Source organism: Chionomys nivalis, chromosome 18, assembly GCF_950005125.1.
Source record: "Chionomys nivalis chromosome 18, mChiNiv1.1, whole genome shotgun sequence".
Classification (NCBI taxonomy): Eukaryota; Metazoa; Chordata; class Mammalia; order Rodentia; family Cricetidae; genus Chionomys; species Chionomys nivalis.
This window is the reverse complement of record NC_080103.1, coordinates 21,420,482-21,439,619: the sequence shown is the minus strand read 5'-3', so window position 1 is coordinate 21,439,619 and position 19,138 is coordinate 21,420,482. Positions and strand designations below refer to the sequence as shown.

At 48.5% G+C, this 19,138-nt stretch overlaps 1 protein-coding gene across 1 annotated transcript; it reads left to right on the top strand.

Moving 5' to 3' along the window:
* Positions 1 to 11,815: 11,815 nt before the first annotated feature.
* Prok1 (prokineticin 1) lies at positions 11,816 to 17,447 on the top strand. The gene is made up of 3 exons (XM_057794214.1): positions 11,816 to 11,887; positions 14,222 to 14,347; positions 17,328 to 17,447. Exons 1-3 carry the CDS (start codon positions 11,816 to 11,818, stop codon positions 17,445 to 17,447), a joined length of 318 nt encoding a protein of 105 aa, XP_057650197.1.
* Positions 17,448 to 19,138: the final 1,691 nt, after the last annotated feature.

Here is a 19,138-nt window from a genome sequence, read left to right as displayed (position 1 = left end):
AAGAAAAAGAAAAATTAAAATAAAAAGAGAAAAACTTGAAAATCTCATCTTGGAAGTTTCAATGCCACACCATGAGTCACACCATGTACCCCTATTTCCTTGCAAGTGTTCACTGCGAAGAGTCATTGGTCTGGTTCCAGGTTCCTGGTTTCTGCTACCCTATCAATGCCGGGTACTCACTCGTACTCCTCCTGTATATCCTGTGCTACCCTGTGCTGTGGAGATCCTGCAGCTTTGGGTCTGCAGGACAGGTCCCTTCCCATGCTCCAGCAGATCACAGATGGGGTGGATGGTGCATCCCATCTTATGACACTAATGCCTACAGATGTATCTTCATCACCCTGACATCAAGGCTAAGCTAATCAGCACAGTGTACAGGGCTCCAGCCTCTCGCCCCTGCTCTTTTCTTCCGATCTGCATCCTCACCTCTCCCAACATGCCCTGGGCTCTGCTTGTGTCCCCACAGTTAGGAACAACTTTATTCAGGCTGAGACAGCTTCTCCTAAGCCTGCCGAATGATCTCCACTCAACTGTTCATTCCAGTAGCTTCTTCCATGGAACCTTTGGTTCAGCATGGGATTTGATGGCTCTGCAACAGATATATTTACTGGACCAGAATCTGTTGATCTGTTCCTGTCCCTAGACTGTGTAGAGAGAACCAACGGTTGAATCCAAATGCTGATTTCAAAGCTGATGATCTTTTTTTTTTAAGTCTTTCCTTTTTTTTTTTTTTAAAGATTTATTTTATTATGTATACAGCGTTCTACCTGCATGTGTACCTGCACCCCAGAAGAGGGCACCAGATCTCATTATAGATTGTTGTGAGCCACCATGTGGTTGCTGGGAATTGAACTCAGGACCTCTGGAAGAACAGCCAGTGCAAAGCTCATGATCTTTCCACCGCTCTGAATCCCGCTTTCCCAAGGCTCCCTGTTCCATGGGGGTTGTTGAGAAGGTTACATGAGACAATACGAGGTGGGTGCTCAATGTGTCTCCTGGTCCTCCAGCTTCCTGTATTCACCCGGAACATTTTCTGGGGGTTATGATTGTGGAGCCTCCAGCTTTGATAAAGCTTCTGTCAGCAAAGATTAGGACCGGGGCTAGCTGTGAGGAAACTGAGCTGTCAGATCAGATGAAATGTCCCTGGTGGGCAAAAGTACTGGCGTGCATGTGTTTGGCGGGGGTACACAAGCTTTGTGGTGACAAAGTGCTGTCTGCTGAGGGCAGGAAATGAGATTTTTGTCTCTGCGTTTCCGTCTTGCTGCTTGCTTCCTTTTGGCCATATCTTTAAACTACTTTAAATATTTATTTTATCTCTTTTTGTTTTCTGTGTACCTGCTAACTTTCATTTTAACCCAGACCCTGCTCCCCCACTGAGTTAGTGTTCTCCAGGCTTGGTTGAGTGCAGTCCTGACTTCTTTCTTTCCTTCTGCATACCTTCAGTGCAGGGTGAAGCCCAACAGCCCAAACCCCAAGCGCTGGTGCCTGGAGATCTAGGTATCTTTGCTCTCCAGTGCCTCCTAGCCCCAGCCAGGGGCCCACGAGGGGCAGTTAGAACCAAGTTCTTCAAGTCCTTAGCAAAGTTGGTCAGGTATTTTTTGTTGTTGCTGGATTTATTTATTTATTTATTTATTTATTTATTTATTTATTTGTTATCTTTGTCCCCCTGCCACTTAATGGACCCATCACAGCTTCTGGGACTTTCACCCAGGGTAGGGCTGGCCTTAGGGCAAGGAAGCGGTCTCCTACCAGCTCTGTCACTGTTACTCAGTTTCAGGTTCTTCCTCACTTGCCCAGCCCATCAGCCTTATGCCTCTGCAGCTAAACTCCACTCTGGTCTTCTTGGAAGTCAGCCTGTGCTGTTGGGGGTTTTGTTGGGATCTGAGCACATCCCCTGTCCATATCCTGTCATTTTAACCGTGTCGGAGTGCATGCCTCAGTAGCACTGAACACTCTCCTCCCTTCTAGCTCCTGGCTCCAGCTGCCTTCATGAGCAAACTCCAGTTTGTTTCTTCCCCAGGCCATGGGGGCACATCACTTTGGATGCCCCTATCTCCATCTCTGCCTCAATAACTACCAGGTTGCTAACTGGGACCTTCCGGCTGAGTCTGTCCTCCCTCAGCCGAAGTCTAATAGGAGGCCCCCATCCTATCAAAGTGGGTTGGCTCTGATTTTAGAAAGTGCTCACTTAATCTTAGCTTACGTGGGTCAACAAGAGTGCCAGACCCACGCTAAACACCTCTGAGGCTGGCAAGCGTGGGAGGTAGTTTAGCAGGGTCCCTGTTTAGTTTGGGCTATGTACAGTCCCCTGCTGTAATAATGTAATTAGCAGCCTATACCCTTCACCTGCACATATACTCCTCCCTTAAACAAATGACCTCGCAACCTCAGAACCTGCTCCAACCTCCACCGGCGTCAGGCTAGACGTACTCACGTCTCCGGACAATATGTGTTTCCCTCGCTTTGGGGTGCCAGCTGCAGGACTGCAGACTCTGTCCTTCAAGTGAACTTTTCCGAAGAATCCCCTATAAACCACAACCATCTGTGCATAGCTGGGCGTGATTATGATCAAAGTCAGATTCACTGTGAGAAGAGAAAGGGATAGTGGGAAAAATTAATATGTGACCTACTCCATCAATCAAAACAGACAACCACCAAACTATACCCCAAGTAACCAGTCCCTTCCTTCCTTTAGATACCATAAAAAGAGACCCCAGCTGCAATCTGTAACATGGGGAAGGGCACAACAGTTAGTAATTGAAGGGCTTAAATCTCACTTGCTTGGAATAAGGGACTCAAGAACTGAACTGTGCCAGGAATTGAACTCAGGGCTTCTGGCACTTGAGGCGAGTACTCTACCAGCTGAGCTACCCACCCAGCCCCAGTTGTTTTTATCCTTTTGTTTTGTTATCCTCAGCAGTGACTTTTCCCTCAACCTTTCTCTCCAGATGGTTTCAACCCTCTATTGTGTCATGGTGCCGTGGAAAATGGGACTTCCGATTCTCCTGCTTTGAGTCATCCAACCATAGACAGAAGCCACCCTGCTGTGCACGGGCGTTAGACTCTCCGCTTCCTGAAGGTTGAGCCAATCTGACTCTCATGTGTACCTCTGGACCAACAGCAGTTGCCAGATACACGATGTGGTCAGGCGACTTTGATGGGGTCAGTGCTAGTGCTGGGAATGCAGTCACAGCTCATGAGCTCCCTGGGGGAACTGCTGTGCAGAGAGGGGGTGAGACTGAACGAAGGGAATACTGGCTCCCCTTGGAAGAAAGATGTGGGGAGTAGGGCCCCTACAGCAGTGTTTTACAAAGGCCGGAGTAATTCAGAATGGGCCCCACAGATAAGACTTTGACTCCTGGCCCACACAGTTTTCTTTTTTCTTTTCTTTTCATTTTTTAAAAATATTTATTTATTTATTTATTATGTATACAGTGTTCTGTCTGCATGTATGCCTGCAGGCCAGAAGAGGGCATCAGATCTCACTACAGATGGTTGTGATCCACCATGTGGTTGCTGGCAATTGAACTCAGGACCTCTGGAAGGACAGCCTATACTCTTAACCTCTGAGCCATTTCTCAAGCCCAGCCTACACAGTTTAATTGAACTCAGCTACCTCATTTGGCTTCCTAGTATGTATGGCAGGTTTCCTACTAGATAGCAGAGTTGTTTGTGACAGAGATACTGTAGTCCTTCTGTGTGTTATATTAAAAGATGATCTGATCTGGGTTAGACTAAAATAGGAAATAACAGAGCCCATTCCATGTGACAAGGCCAAATATTATTGCAGGGCCCTTTCTGGCAGTTTCTTTCAACATGTTCATGCTTATGGGCACTGGTTATAATTTATGATCAGTCATGGCCAACATAGTTGAAAATGGCTGAGCTCGAAGCACTCCCCATGGAAACGAACACCTTCTTAGGAAACTCAGTTGGGAAAGAGCTGGACCTGAGTTGGAATGTCAACAAAGAATGTGTTCTTCATGTTGGGACTGGGTTCTTTCTGGACCCTCAGGAAAGAGGGCAGAACATTTTTAGGTTGCCACATTTACTCTCTGTCTCCACTCCTGTTTTAGGTCTCTCTGGTGAGGAGGGGTTTACTTCCTGAGCTTGCAGGTTGGGCCAGTGGGCAGGTTGCTCTCCTACAGCACAGAGATGCTTGGGCATCAAGGGGCACCAAGTGGGCAGGAGTGGTATGCGTGTGTTACAGAGTTGCCCCAAGAGAATTTTAAAAGGGCCACAGAGTTCAAAGAGGCCTTATTGGATGTGGCAGCAAAGAGTTGATGTCGATGTCAAGAGACTGATGAAGGGTGATCAGCTAAGGTCCTAATGCACCCCGCTGTAGAGCTGTTGGAGTGCAGACAGACGGGATCCTGACATGACATCACCCTGGGTTACTAAAGTGGATCCTAAATCCAGTGGCGGGTGCCCATGGAAGACAGCAAAGGTAACAGAGGTGCTGCTGCAAATGCCAGGAGCTACAGGACCTGGTGTAGGCAAGGACACATTCTCCCCAGGAGACTGGAGGAGGGTGGCCCTGCAGGCGACCTCAATTTTAGACTTCGGGACTCTTGGCCTGTATAAGAGTAAGTTTCTGGCTGGGCAGCAGTGGTGCACGCCTTTAATCCCAGCACTGCGGAGGCAGAGGCAGGTGGATCTGTGATTTCGATGACTGCCTGGCCTACAAAGCAAGTTCCAGGACAGCCAGGGCTGTTACACAGAGAAACCCTGTCTCAAAAAAAAATCAAAGGGTGGGAAAACATAAATTTCTATTGCTTAAGCCACTAGATTAATATGTCAAGCTGAGAAAACCAACACAGACACCCAAGGGTATGTGTCTTCATCCTCCCTTTCTTGCCCTGCCATCTAGGAGACTGTTAAACAAAAGACCAAGAAAACCAGGCCCTGGCCAGTGCCAGGACAGTAAAAGCCATTTCCTTTATAAGCTGTCTAAGAAGAAAGCCTCTCTGAAGGAGTTTGAATAGTCATTCCCCTCCCTCCCAGGAAGGGAGCTGGTTTCCACGATACCCCACAGTAAGTCTCAGAAAATTAGCTATGGTTTCTGCCCCCACCCCCAGTTTCCCCGATTAAGGACAGAACAAAGGGATTAGTAACCAGATCACATTTAACCAAGCTGCTAGAAGACACACAGGAATTATTTCTCTGTGTCTGCCTGCCTGCCTGTCTGCCTGTCTGTCTGCCTGCCGGTTTTAGTTGTGACCTGTCCTGGATGCAGAGGACAAGTTGGGTCAACCCTGGTTGGACACAGGAGGCTCCCTGCAAGGAGGGAGCTCAACGACATCCAGGGATCCAGGAAGTTCACAGGTTCAGTTGCCCAGAGAACTGTGGGACTACTCATTTAACAGAGAGGGCATGACAGTGTGTGAACACGATTTGCATTTGTCTGAGAGCTTTGTCTGCTCACTGTACACAGCTGTGAGTGTGCAGAAGTTAGGGCTGAGAATATACCACAGTTCCATGGTATACTGGAGGGCCTGCCACAGGAACAGAGTAACACGCAGGGAGAGGCTCTGGGCATGGGTGTCCGCAGAGGATCTGGCTTTAGAAGGTGTGGTCCTCACTGGCAACTATGTGGTGTGGCCTGGCTTTGTCTTGAACACGGGGCTACATCCTGTTTCCCAAGACACCCAGCAATTCAATGAGCTTCTTAACGACCTCATTAAAATTTCTTTTCCATTTAAGCCAGCCAGGCTGTATTCTGTTGTTTACAATTATGAGCCATGAGAATGAGTTTAGAAGGGTGGATGTAAAGAGATGCCAGGGGACAGGACTTTGTCAGGGGTGTTAGAGAGGAACCAGCATGCAGTGATATCCAAGCGGCCATGGGCCAAGTGGGCTGGGAGCACAGACTTGAGATCATTAATCCTTCGGGGGCTGTGAAGGGCATTGGGATGGGTTTGCAAGCCTAGGAAAGTCACTAAGGGTGGGAATAAACAGAGGAGACTTCAGAGAAAATATGAGGAGGGCATAGGTGACCATGCTGACAGACATAAAAGGACACGCTGAGGGAAGAGGCATTGGAGGGGGCACTTTAGGCGTTAGCCAGGTGAAAGGTGAGAGAAGCAGCTTCCTCGAGTGATGGAAACCAGAGTGGGACTGGCAAAGCCCGCCCTTTCTAGAAGCCCACTGAGCAGAGATCTCGGGAAGAGGTGCCAGGGGCAGGAGAACAGCCTGGGTTCATCCGTGGGCTCCGAGGAGGAGTTGCTTGGTCTGGGTCAGGTGTAGGTAACCAGGTTTATCCAGGTTTGTCCAGGTTGCCAGGTTTCTCATTTGTAGGCAGTTGATGTTCTCTGATGCTACTGGAATTCTGTCTCCTCTGTACACATTCTAGTTATAGAATCCAAAAATGTCTTAGTTGTTTGAAACCCAGGTAGGTTGTGGGGTGAAAGTTATATGTGTGGGGATTCAAACTCTTAGGACTAAGGGACACTTGGTCCTGAGTTTTTAAAATCTAAGGAGTCCTAAAGACAAGGTAGTATGGGACCATGAGATGTACAAAGGCCGGGGAGCTCAGGGACCATGGGTGGTGTTTATCTGGTCCAGACTTTTTTTTTTTTTTTTTGAGATAGGGTTTCTCTGTAACTTTTGGATCCTGTCCTGGAACTAGATCTTGTAGACCAGGTTGGCCTCGAACTCACAGAGATCCATCTGCCTCTGGCTCCCGAGTGCTGGGATTAAAGGTCTGCACCACCACTGCCTGGCAATGTTTCCTTAAAATCTTTTTGCTGTGGGACAGTGGTCTTTTATCTTGTCACTTGTATTATTTTTAATAAAATGCTGATTAGCCAGTAGCCAGGCTGAAAGTATAGGTGGGGGCGACCAGGCAGGAAGTAGAGGTGGGGCAACAAGAATTCTGGGAAGAGGGAAGTTTCAGTCTGTGCTCATCACCCAGACAGAGAGGAAGCCAGACACAGAGCAAGCAAGATGTGACTGCCTCACCGAAAAAGGCACCAAGCCACGTGGCTAATACAGACAAGAATTATGGGCTAATATAAGTTGTAAGAATTAATTAATAAGAAGCCTGAGCTACCAGGCCAATCATTTTATAATTAATGTAGACCTCTGTGTGATTTCTTTGGGACTTAATGACTGTGGGAACCGGGCAGGACAGAACCTCAGTCAACATTTTATGTTGAAACCAAATCCTCAGTGGGATAGTGTTGAGATGCCGCACCTTGGTACAGTGATTTAGTTAGGAGAATGGTGTCTTCAGAAATGGGTTCCATGTCCTTGCAAAGATGCTAGAGACCTTGCAGCAAGGAAAAAGGTGCTGCTGTCTGTGAAGCAGGGTAGGCCCTTGCTAGAGGCTGAATTTGCCAGCATCCTGATTTTGTACTTCCCAGCACCCTTTTCTTGAACTCCCCAGAATCTGTGACTTTGAGCAGTAGGTCTTGTCTATAAATCACCCAGTCTGAGAGGTTTTGTTGCTGCAGTGGAACATATGAAGATACTCCCCAACTCTCAGTTCCTGTTCTGTCTGGTCTGTGGAGACAACTTTTCTTCTTGTTCTAACTGGTTTCTCCTCTTCTTCTGTTGCTTTTTTTTTCTTGACAATTTCTTCCTGACTTAGTTCCAGGTTCTCTTTGAGGGCTTAGCTTGAGTTTATAACCCTATATACAATGCACCAAGTCTTTTTTTCTTCTAAGTCTATACTGTTTACCTCAGGAGTTCTTGCCATTTTGTACCATGCATTAAAGCTTATAGTCTGTTCTGGTTTAATGGGTTTTAGATGTATAAAGCAATATTACAAAGGAAGTCAATTATATTGAAATAAAATTATTAAAAACATCTATTAAAATATATTTATAATGTGGCAATGTATCAAGCTTCTTTATTACTGTGTCAGGAACCCAACTCAACTTACAAAATGGTCTGGTAGGCACCGCAATTTCCATGTAGTGATGAACAGAAGAGATATTTTCAGGTGTTTGTAGCAATATAATGCTATTAAATAATATTATTTTTCCTGGTTATGAAGTCTTGAGTTTTATGAATCATTTTGTAGGCTTTAGCCTGCAGTTAAAATAGAAGAAAACATTAAAATCTCACTTAGAAGTTAGTACAAATCAAGACAAAATTTTCCTCTTTGCCCAAGTTCACAAGGTCGTCTGAATCTTGCTCATGTATTCCTTAGGGGGGAACTATGGCCCCCACATTAAGAACTCCTGGTCTGAGGCCGGATGGTGGCGGCACACACCTTTAATCCCAGTACTCGGGGAGGCAAAGGCAGGTGAATCCCTGTGAGTTCGAGGCCAGCCTGGTCTACAAGAGCTAGTTCCAGGACAGCTAAATACCCGAGGAAACTTTGTCTCGGAAAAAAAAAAAAAAAAAAAAAAAAAAAAAGAACTGGTCAGAACTGGTCTAGCTGCTTGAGCTCCCTTTGGTCTTTGTTACTTTGTTAACTTGTTACTTTTGTTCTAAAATGTATCACAGCCACCTTCTAACCGATAACAGCAGCGATACATTGTAAGCTATTTAGACAAACTAGGCCAGAGTTCAGGCTGAAGAAGCAAGGGCGTTAATGGAGGACCCCTTGTGTTTGTAAAGCAGCGACCATGACCTCAAGACTATCTCAGGGAGCCTAAACCAGGTCAGGTTTTACACTTGTCAAACCTGTCCTGAAACACGATTAATAAAAAACTCAGAGACAGAAATTGGGGTTCAACCTGAAGGTCAGAAAAAACAAAACAGCCAGCCACTGGCTCAGTCCAAAATGGTGATTCTGCCTCCTCCAGGAATCTCAGAATGAGATTGTGTCTGAGAGCTGATTTCCCCCATTTTATACTCCTCTCTAGGCTGGGACTAAAGGTGTGCACCACTGGGATTAGAGGCACGCACCACCTGGTTTCTGTGGCAACTAGTGTGGCTAGGGGGATTGAGGGGGGGGGCTGTTTTTACTTTTTTGATCTTCAGGCAATCTTTATTTACTAAAGTACAAATAAAATGCCCCTACACTGTCCTCAGACACCACCACACACACCACACACACACACACCACACACACACACACACACACACACACACACACACCATCCTCCCTCCTTTCCTCCCTCTCGCCTGTCTTCCTCTGTCTCCGTGATTTGCACATTATATCCTCTATTTCACACAAACACTCTACTGCATGCTACCTGCTCCCCACCAGCCTCTATCATGTCTGCAGATGCATAGAAATTTGCTAAGGGTTTGCCCAACACACCTCCTCTGCCAGCTCTCTTCTGTCATAAGGGAACCCATATTTTTAGCACTATCCATCATTTCCCCCACCCCCTCCCACTTCCTTCTCACTTCACTCCACCTCCATCTCCTCGCCTTGGAGTCCTCCAGGTGCCCAGCTGAGTTCTGCCACTCACCTTTTCACTCCGCATCTGTCAGCCACATCGTAGCCCTGATTGCGATAAGAGGGTTACCCTCAGCACATCTGATGCCCTGCCCTGCAGTTTCAGGGTCCGACATGGGGGAGGGCCACAGAGAATGCTTGGTTAATTGAGTTTCTGAGGAAAGAAGCAATGTCACGTCTTGCCAAAGCTCCCAGGGTCTCTTCTGAGAGTTTCACCAAGTCACCGCTGTCCTCATGCTTCAAGCAGTCTCTTCTTCAAGCCCTGCCACCCAAGGGGAAGAGCACTTTCAGTCGGTGCCACTGCTTTATACCGAGTTCCCTGTGACAGTTTCCTCATGGTAATTGTGCCTTCTGGGAAGGAACTAGGGGAGTTGGTGAGAACTGGAGGGCCTCAGAAACCTGGGGCTCCAAGGATTAGCAGTATCCTCAAGTTCGTGACACCAGCAAGCAATCTGGTTCAAAGTTGGTGTGTTTGCCTGGGACAGTGCTGGGATTCTTCTCTCGCTAGTCAAGGAAGCCGGCTGACATTTCTGTGTGAGAATCCTATTTCCACAAGACGCTTTGAGAAAATTACATTGTGGATGAATGGAGCACAGGTGGTGTTTTCCACTTGATGTTTCCTATGCCAACATGAAGGACTCTGGAAAATTCTGCAGAAAGAAACTCATTAGGTAGGTGTATTCAGTATTCCCCAAGTCTCTGACCATGGGAAACAATTGTCTATGTAATGTCCACAGACTAAATACCTTGTCTCTGAAATACTTGAGACCTGCAGTGTCCTAGGTTTGGGGGTAACCTTCCCAATTCAGAATATTTACATATACCCAATGGTACATCTTGGATGGGGCATAAGTCTAAACTTGAATTCTGTCTATGTCACGAGCACCTTACCCACATAGCCTAAAGGCAAGTTTCAGTATTTTAAGTGACTTCTTGTGCATGCAGCAAGGCTCCACTGTGTAGAATTCTCCACAAGCAACATTATGTCCGGAAGTCCTTCCACTTTGGAGATGTTTAGATTTTAGAGCTTTGGGTTAGGCATGCTTGCCTTGTATTAACATACTAGAAAGCACACCTTGGAAAAATATTAGCTTTTATTATTGTACAGAGAAGATGGATGGTCAAACAAAGGATCCAACCTGGTCTCTCTGGTCTGTCAGTAGGTTGGGACCAGGGGCTTCCCTTCAGCGAGGACGGCTATGCTCAGAGTCACCTTCCCATCTGCCTGCCATCTGAGCCCACTGTGTGTTTGCTCACAGATAAGGCTACTCTCAAGCTCACCCCATGCTACAGGAAGAACACCAACATGGCTTCTTTCGGCCACAGCCTAGCCCAAGTTCATGTCTCTACAGGATACTTCCAGAGTGGAGCCTGTGTGCTTCCTTATCTTCTTGGTTCCTGTCCCAGGGATGTTTGCTGCTTGTATGAGTTACCTTTCCACTGCTGATGGAAGCAACAGAAGGGAAGGCGGTTTTATTTTGGCTCATGGCTTGGGTGCACAGCCCATCATGACAGGGAGATCCCGGAGGCAGGAGCACGAGGCGGCAGATGGCAAAGCACAATGAGGTGAAAACTGGTGAAAACCAGCGCTCAGCTGCTTTTGCCATCACTCTGAGTCTATAGCTCATGGAGTGGTCCTCACATGGTGGATCTACCCTCCTTGATTTCCTTTTTCTGGAACAATCCTCAGGGACATACCCAGAGGTGTGTTTCCATAGTGATTCTGAACCCAATCAATTAGACAGCGAAGACTCACTCACCCACAGGTATTTGTCTACAGCCCATTAGAGAGCAGACCCCCGTGTGTATCGTGAGAAGCAGTAACATCATGGATGTATTTTTCCTTGCTGTATTCTGTCTCCACTTTGGGAATTTTAACCTTTTAGAGGTCAGGAAGAGATGCTCAAACTCTGTCTTCTCAGCCACCTCTGTGCTGAATCCAGGGTAAATGCCCGCACAAAGCTTGACTGTTTGAGTGTGGGAGCATAAACACTCCTGTAGGCTGCATGGCTCAGTGTGGATGAGGGAAAATCAATTCTGCAAATCTCTTAATTCATTACTAAAGCCATTCCCCTGACCCAAGCAGCGAAGAATGATGCAGAGACAGAAATGGATAGCAAGTGAATTGCATGCCACTGTCGGAAGCGTGGTGCTCCTGGAAGAGTTAGAGCAACTGTCAAAGTCCCCCTATGTGTCCATTTTTATCAGTTCTGACGGTGATTCGATGTCGTTAGAGAATCAGGTCTCATCTTCGCTTCTGAGCTCATCTGAATAATGCTGGTGAGGGGAGGGAAGAGCAGGATGAGGCATCGAGAGGCAGCCCTGGATCCGACTGTATAAATTTGAAAGAGGTAAGGGCGGGACAGCCTGGCCTTCTCAGCTTGCCCAGTGCAAGGCAGGGTGGAAGGAGGCGAGAGGCACTGGAGTGAGCAGGGTTTGTCTTCACCCCAACTGATCATGAGAGGTTCCGTGCAAGTCTTCATCGTGCTCCTCCTAGCAACTGTGTCCCACTGTGCGGTGATCACAGGGGTAAGTTTCTAGTCTTCTCCATAGGCTTGGGTTGGGGGCCGAGATCAGGGTTCTGCATGGACTGTGAACTGAGAACCAGGAAGGCGCTGCTCCTCCAATTCACCTAAAGCAAAGGAATTTGGCAGGTGGTCAGTGCCTGGGAGTGGGGATGCATATAATCTTCAGATGGTTTAGACTTCACTCTGATAGACAGAGATGGGTTTTGAGAAGTTTTATTTAAATGTAAGATTGTTTTAAATACATTGGGAGGGCCCTGGGATTTTGACAACGAGTCTTTAGTACAATGAAGATTCTTTGGAGTGTGCCATAGGAAGTTCTTTTACAAGGTGGATTCGTTCCCCCTTCCAAGTCCCATTCGTCTTGTGTACACCTTGGTTTCAATCTACGTTTGACCCTCTTGCCCATGTTATTTCAGAGTGTGCTGGTGTAGCTCAGGGCAGAAGCACAGAGTCCCTCATCAGGTCTACTTTTGCTGTTAGGAAGAGTGCGCCAAACACCTTTTATCCTTTAGTGAGTCCCTAGGGCAAGATGGGTGCCACCAACACCTCCTTTTACCCTTTAGTGGGCCCCAGGGGAAGATGCAGAGAGGTCTAAGGGAGGTGGGGCACCGCTTAATAAAGAACACAAAGGGAGAAGGGTCGAATTAGTCCAATGCAGTGAATGAATGGGGTGGATAATGGCCAGATGAGCACTTGGTCAGAACAGTGTTGAGGGGAAAGAATCTGGGAGTGCTCAGCTCCCATTTCCCATGTCCCTTTGATGTCCCTCTTCTGACTCCCAGAAAGACACCAGGTCCTTGAAAAAGTTTTTACAACCCAACAAACATCTCCGCCCATGCAATAATCCAAATCAGACCAAATCTAACCAAATTAGAAAAACCCAGGTTTAATGGATGCCAGTGTTCCCGGGTGGCCTTCCAGGCCCCCCATGGATGGAGACAGGAAGAAAGACCGGAAAAACCATGGAGAGGGGAAAGGAAGACCGGGAAGACCATGCGTTCGTTCTCTGGGAAGCAGTTTAAGTAGCCTGTGGGAATGGTCTTGAGCCTCTCTAGGGAGGGGTCACCCCTTGGTGGGCTTTCTTGGAGTGGAGTCTGGACTGCAGCAACTCTCAGGGCAAGGGGCTTGGGATGGAAAGTTTCATCCAAACATTTCAGACTCCTTGGATATAGGGGTGCTCAAGGGCTGGGGTGAAGCCTGGATCCAAACATTCCAGACTCTTTGGGTATAAGGATGTTAGGGGCTGAGGTGACGCTTTCAACCAATCAGTCCCGACCTTTCCACACTCCCTTGCACCTTAGATGATGACAATCCAGGCTGTAGGTCCCAACCTCACAGAGTGCCATGCCTGCCACCTGTCAGGAGAGGAGAGTCCAGGAGGGACCTACTTCCCTCACCCTCAGTGCTCAAGGTGCTGGCTTAGGTGTGAGCCGTGCCCCTGCTGGGTTAGAGAGCAGTTGTTGGTGACTGCCACCTGTACCTTCTCTGGTGGCATCCTGACCTCCTCACCTGGAAAAGTCTGGAGCTTCGGGCTCCTGTCATGGTCCATGCTGGCAGCCTGAAGGTGTTCTGTGGCTTCCTACTGGAGAAAAACGAAACTCAGCTTCTAACTTCAACTCTGAAGCCACTTGACCTCTGTGCCCTGTGGCCAGGTTGGCTATTTCTCCATTAGACTCCACTTGCTTTCTTGACTCTGGCTCTGGGGTAAAGTGTGCTTGTTTGACATTTCCTTACATAGGCATTAACCCAGCAGGCCCAAACAGCCCAAATTAGAAGGACTCATGTCAGGAGCCCAGAGAGGCCAGCAGAGAAACACTGGGGGAGATCCTGTCCACCAGGCTCCTGTGGGTTAGGTGGTGGGAGACGTGCAGAGAGGCAACTGATAATGCCTTCTGGAGGACAAAGATTTTCCCCTGAGATAACTCAGCAATGGTTATCCAGGGCTTTGGACCACCAAGGATCCCCTTCCCTCCCCTCCCCTCCTCTACTCTCCCCTCCTCTCTCCTTCTTTCCCCTCCCCTCCCCTCCCCTCACCAGGGAGTTCTAATTCAGTCAATTGTGCTGCTGTTGACTGATAATTCTAAAATCTGCATCTTCTAACAGGCCTTTTTTCTTGGGGTGGGGACTGCCTTGCCTCTGAGCTGGGCTGGTTCCCCATGTCAGGCACTTTGCTAAGACCTGAGTGTCCTGCCAAGCAGTGGTGTTACAGCCGTGCGTCCTATTAATCCTGGGCTCTTAGTCACTTCCTCCAGACCATGACAAAGATGGGTTAGCTTTCCTTTTCCTTTGTTCCCTTGGGTGGCACTAACGGACTGGCCCTCTCTCTCTCCTGTAGGCCTGTGAACGAGATGTCCAGTGTGGAGCAGGTACCTGCTGTGCTATCAGCCTGTGGCTGCGGGGGCTGCGGTTGTGCACCCCACTGGGTCGGGAAGGAGAGGAGTGCCACCCAGGAAGCCACAAGGTACTCTGCTGGCACTGAGTGGGCATGCGTGTGAACGGGCATGGACGTGTGTGTGAAGGGGCATAGACATGTGTGTGAACAAACATGGGCATGTGTGTGAACGAGCATGGGCATGTGTGTGAACGGGCAAGGGCATGCGTGTGAACGAACATGGGCATGTGTGTGAACGGGCAAGGGCATGCGTGTGAAGGGGCATAGGTATGCGTGTGAACGAACATGGGCATGTGTGTGAACGAGCATAGGCATGTGTGTGAACGAACATGGGCATGTGTGTGAACGGGCAAGGGCATGCGTGTGAAGGGGCATAGGTATGCGTGTGAACGAACATGGGCATGTGTGTGAACGAGCATAGGCATGCGTGTGAACGAACATGGGCATGTGTGTGAACGGGCAAGGGCATGCGTGTGAAGGGGCATAGGTATGCGTGTGAACGAACATGGGCATGTGTGTGAAGGGGCATTGGCAAGCAGGCAGGGATCTTGGAGCCTGGATCCAGTTTAGACCAGGGAGTCTGTGGCTTCTGATGATGATATGCACAAGACTAATTCTGCATCCTTCCACTGGATCCAGCCTGACCCAAGGATGGAAAGCAGACAGCCCTGGGGTTGCGGCTCCAGGCAGCAGCCTTACCTAGGCCTGCAGATACTGTTTGGACACTGGTTTGGGTGGTGACATTATCCACCCACACCCTTCTAGACAGGCTGGAGACACAGTTATGGTTTGACTTTTAAAGCCTTCCTGGGTTTTCATTAGCAAGCTGAGGAACTACAGCAAATCATGTGACTTGCTCAAGGCGCCGTCCTGAGACAGCTGGGACTAGAATGGAGTTTTCTGAACTCAACCATAGTCCTAGGCTCCTGGTATAGGGTACAGCTTCCTTGTTTTTGTGGAATGGTGACACCAATCACACAAGCTGCTAGCCCTTCAGGCCGGCCACCCTTAGCTTTTACCTGTTGTGTTTAGGGATCAGGATAGTTAACCCTGAAGAGATAGATTTCAAAAGATTCTCAAATATTCTTTGCTTTTTGGAACAGAATCTAAGAACACAAAATGGCCTCCTATGCGGGGTTGAGGCTAGAGCAAAGAACTTTCTCTGTGTCTTAAGGAGCTAACTCTGGGCCCGTTTCTAGCCCCTGAGGGCACAGGGCAGCCAGAGGCTCTTGGCTTTGGGAGGGTCAGGTGATGTAGCTATAAATTGTATCCTCTGGAGGGTGGGGCCTCTACAGGGTAGCAGCTTTGCTGGACCTACAGCCACACCCAGTTCCCCTTAGCAGTCTTTCGGGATCTGTGACTCGTCTGTACAAGCTCCATTGCTCATCAGAGTCAGAGAATCTTCCAGCCGTCTCTTCCAGTTCCCCTCAAGGCCACCGATTTGTCCTTAACCACCTCGGGCTCAGGAAGCTGAAAGCTGACTGGCTCTGCCACCCTCATTGCCTTGGGCTATGAAAGGGGGCTCAGAATGATTCATGCTCCCGATAAGGACTTCAGCATTAACCAAAAAACAAATGCCGAGCACTTCCTACAGGCCGTTTGTCCTCAGTAAGTTTTCAATAAGTAAATGGTCTTAGTCTTTTTATAGCTATATAGTCATATAGGAGCTATTAACCCATTTTATAGATGATAAAATCAAAGTACAGCCAGGGTAAATAGGTAGTGAGTTGTCACAGATATGGTAAACAGAAGGTCTGGGATTTGAACCCAAGTAGTCTGGACCAAGCCTCCTTATCACTCTATTTAAAACCCTCTGGGGGCTGGTGAGATGATTTAGCAGGTAAAAGCACTTGCTGTGAAAACACGGTGCCCCCAGTTTGATTTCTGGAACACATATAAAGGTGGAAGGACAGAACAGACTTTCCAAGCTGTCCTCTGATCTCCACAGGCACCCTCTCCTTCACACATATAACACACGTATAAACAAATATCCTTTCAAATACTGAGGAACCTTGGGTGTCCAGCGGTGCTCTTTGATGTGAGCCACTGGATAAAGAGGGTGTTTGTCCCTTCACAGCCCTGACCTCAGAGCTGAGAATGCCAACGGTAAGCAGAGAGATTCAGTTACCAGAGGTGTGAGAGTGTTTGCAATCGTGTGTGTGTGTGTGTGTGTGTGTGTGTGTGTGTGTGAGAGAGAGAGAGAGAGAGAGTGAGGGAGGGAGGGAGAGAGGGAGAGACAGGGAGAGAGAGAGGGAGAGAGAGAGAGGGAGAGAGAGACAGGGAGGGAGAGAGAGACAGAGAGAGAGAGACAGGGAGGGAGGGAGGGAGGGAGAGAGAGAGACAGGGAGAGAGAGAGAGAGAGAGAGAGAGAGAGAGAGCAAGTGAACATGCATGCACATGGCCACAGGTGTGCTGAGTGCTAAGCATCAGCCTTATCTGGGTTCAAATTCTAGCTCCTCCACGAATTAGCTGTGTGCCGTTGTCGTTCAATCCCTCCAGGCCTTGGAGTGATCGTCTGTAATTAACATTTTTTTGTTGGCTGGGAGGAGACATTTGCAGGCCTTTCCTGTAGTAGGAGCTCGTTGGTGTAGCCAATGACATTTGGGGGGGTAACTTGATGTGGGCGTGGTTTTCTCTGAGTACTGACCAGATACAACTAAGAAGAGGGCCACACCTCACTCTCCAGCAAGGCTTGCGGTTGGGCTTCATTGCAGCAGCTGGATTAGAGGCATCTGTATTAATGAGTTTGCTCTCCATCGCACCCCCTAATACACTGGTAAATAGACTTCTGTGGGTTCTCACTTCACCTGAAGTTCACCGTGGGCGGATCCTAAATGGCCCTGCTGGCATTCCGCCGGCTGACCGCCGCTTTCGAAGGAAAAGTACCTGCTACTGTGTGTAGCCGCTCAGCGGCTGGGGTCAGCGGCTCAGCGCTCTGTAGCAGGTATCTTCAGTTTCTGGTCACCCACAAACACCCACAAACACCCACAAACACGGAGCTCTCACAACCTTTTCCTAAGGCTGATGGACTGCTTCCTTCTCTCTCTAGATCCCCTTTTCTAGGAAACGCCAGCACCACACCTGTCCTTGCTCACCCAGCCTCCTGTGCTCCAGGTTCCTGGACGGCAGGTACCGCTGCTCCCGGGACTTGAAGAACGCCAACTTTTAGTCTGTCTGGGCTCAGAATCCCTATTGGGTGACCTCTTCTGCATTCCTTCCGCGTGATTTAGTTCCCTGCGACAGCTCCAGTCCCCGAGGAGGCTGTGACCTTGAGAAGCTGGCCAGCCCCGTGAAGTTGTGAAGCTGCATTCCTCCCAATTGTCTGCCGCATCCTGCATGCACCTTCTTCCTAAATCACAGCTTCCTGGGCACTGGCCCTGGGGGGCATCACTAAGTCACAGGTCCTGTAGGGGTGTGGACCAACATGAGGAGTGTTCATCTTTCTTTCACTGACTAGCTCCTTACTGTAGGACCATAGGTACAAAGTCAGCTTTTCTCAGGGCAAGAAGACTTCAGGGTCTCTTTGAACTAGGGGTGAGAGGCAGCTCAGAGGGTTCTGGGTATGTGTGTGTTGGGGGTCTGCTAGGAAGAACTGGGACGGTAGGGAAGCTCCCTTGAGAAGACTTAGCATGGGCCCACTTCAACTCTCAGAGCTGAAATTTAGTCCCTTTGGGTTTATGTCAAATATTTCATCCCCGCTGGCCACATGTGCCCAGGGTTAGGTAATTTGTGTCAGCAGGGGAGCTGGTAAGGCCTTGAGCTTTCTCCACAGGGAGGTTGCTGGTACAGCCGACTCTTCCCACCTGAGTTCTTAGTCTGGATACAGGGTGTCCAACAACACTCTGACAAAAGTTGCCTTTTACAAAGTTCCGAATGGAGCAATCAAGTTGCAGTAACAAAATCTCCTTTAAAGTAAGCTGGCAATTTTGTCTTGGGCCGCATTCACAGATATTCAAAAAAACAAAAACAAAACAAAACAAAACAAAAAACCTAAAAGAATGTAGAATGTGGGAGACCATGTGTCAGAACTACTCCTTTTCTTAGAAGCCAAGGAGAGTTCACTGCAGTTTCTAAGACCCTGGTTCATCTCCTCTCCCACTTCTCTGCTCAGTAAGGACTCCAGAACCCATGAGTCTGGGCCTTGGCCAGCACAGGATCATTCTGTGCCCTTGTCGCCCTGCTCTGTTGACCTGCATAGACTTTCCCGCATTCATCCCATAGACTCTTTCCCTCTGGGCTCCAGGCCCAGGTCTAGCTGTAAAGTTCCTTTCTAAGTCTATGGTCCCATCAGGTTCCACTGACTGCCCTTGGGTATTGACCTCCAGCTTGTGTCCCTCCCTGCTTACAGAGCAACCCTGAGAGCAGTGGGCAGCAGTCAGTGCCTCGAATGCCCCAGAAACAAGATGCTGGGGTGCCCTAAGGCACTCCCTAGTACACTGCCATGTTGCCCCTCTGTCCTAGCCTCAGAGCAGGCCACCTGCAGACCCATAGAATGAACCAACAACTTAACGTGACAGCACTCATTTTCATATTTAATGTGATAATTTTGAAAAATGAGGAATGACTCTCTGCCTCACTTCTTGGCTGTGGCAAGGACACAAAGAGGTTTGGAGGCTTAGGAAAATGTATTCTTTACATTCAGTAACATACTCTTCAGAATTATGGCTATACAAAACTCCCTATAAAGACAGTATGCCCCTAACATCAATGTATTCTAGAAGAGTAAGGTCAGGTGAAGTTGGCAGACACCCTTTCAAGAGCCATTCACAACTTCCCTGACTGTCCTTAGGCCCAAATCGGTCCTCTTCAATCACTGGTGTCTGGCGCCCTCTCGTGGGAAAAACGGAAGTAGCCGGTGCT

Excerpts from the sequence above, each read along its gene's own strand:
- Prok1 (XM_057794214.1), top strand. The coding sequence starts at position 11,816 with ATGAGAGGTTCCGTGCAAGTCTTCATCGTGCTCCTCCTAGCAACTGTG. Across the intron at positions 11,888-14,221 it reads ACTGTGCGGTGATCACAGGG|GCCTGTGAACGAGATGTCCA; the intron begins GTAAGTTTCTAG and ends TCTCTCCTGTAG. Across the intron at positions 14,348-17,327 it reads GCCACCCAGGAAGCCACAAG|ATCCCCTTTTCTAGGAAACG; the intron begins GTACTCTGCTGG and ends TTCTCTCTCTAG.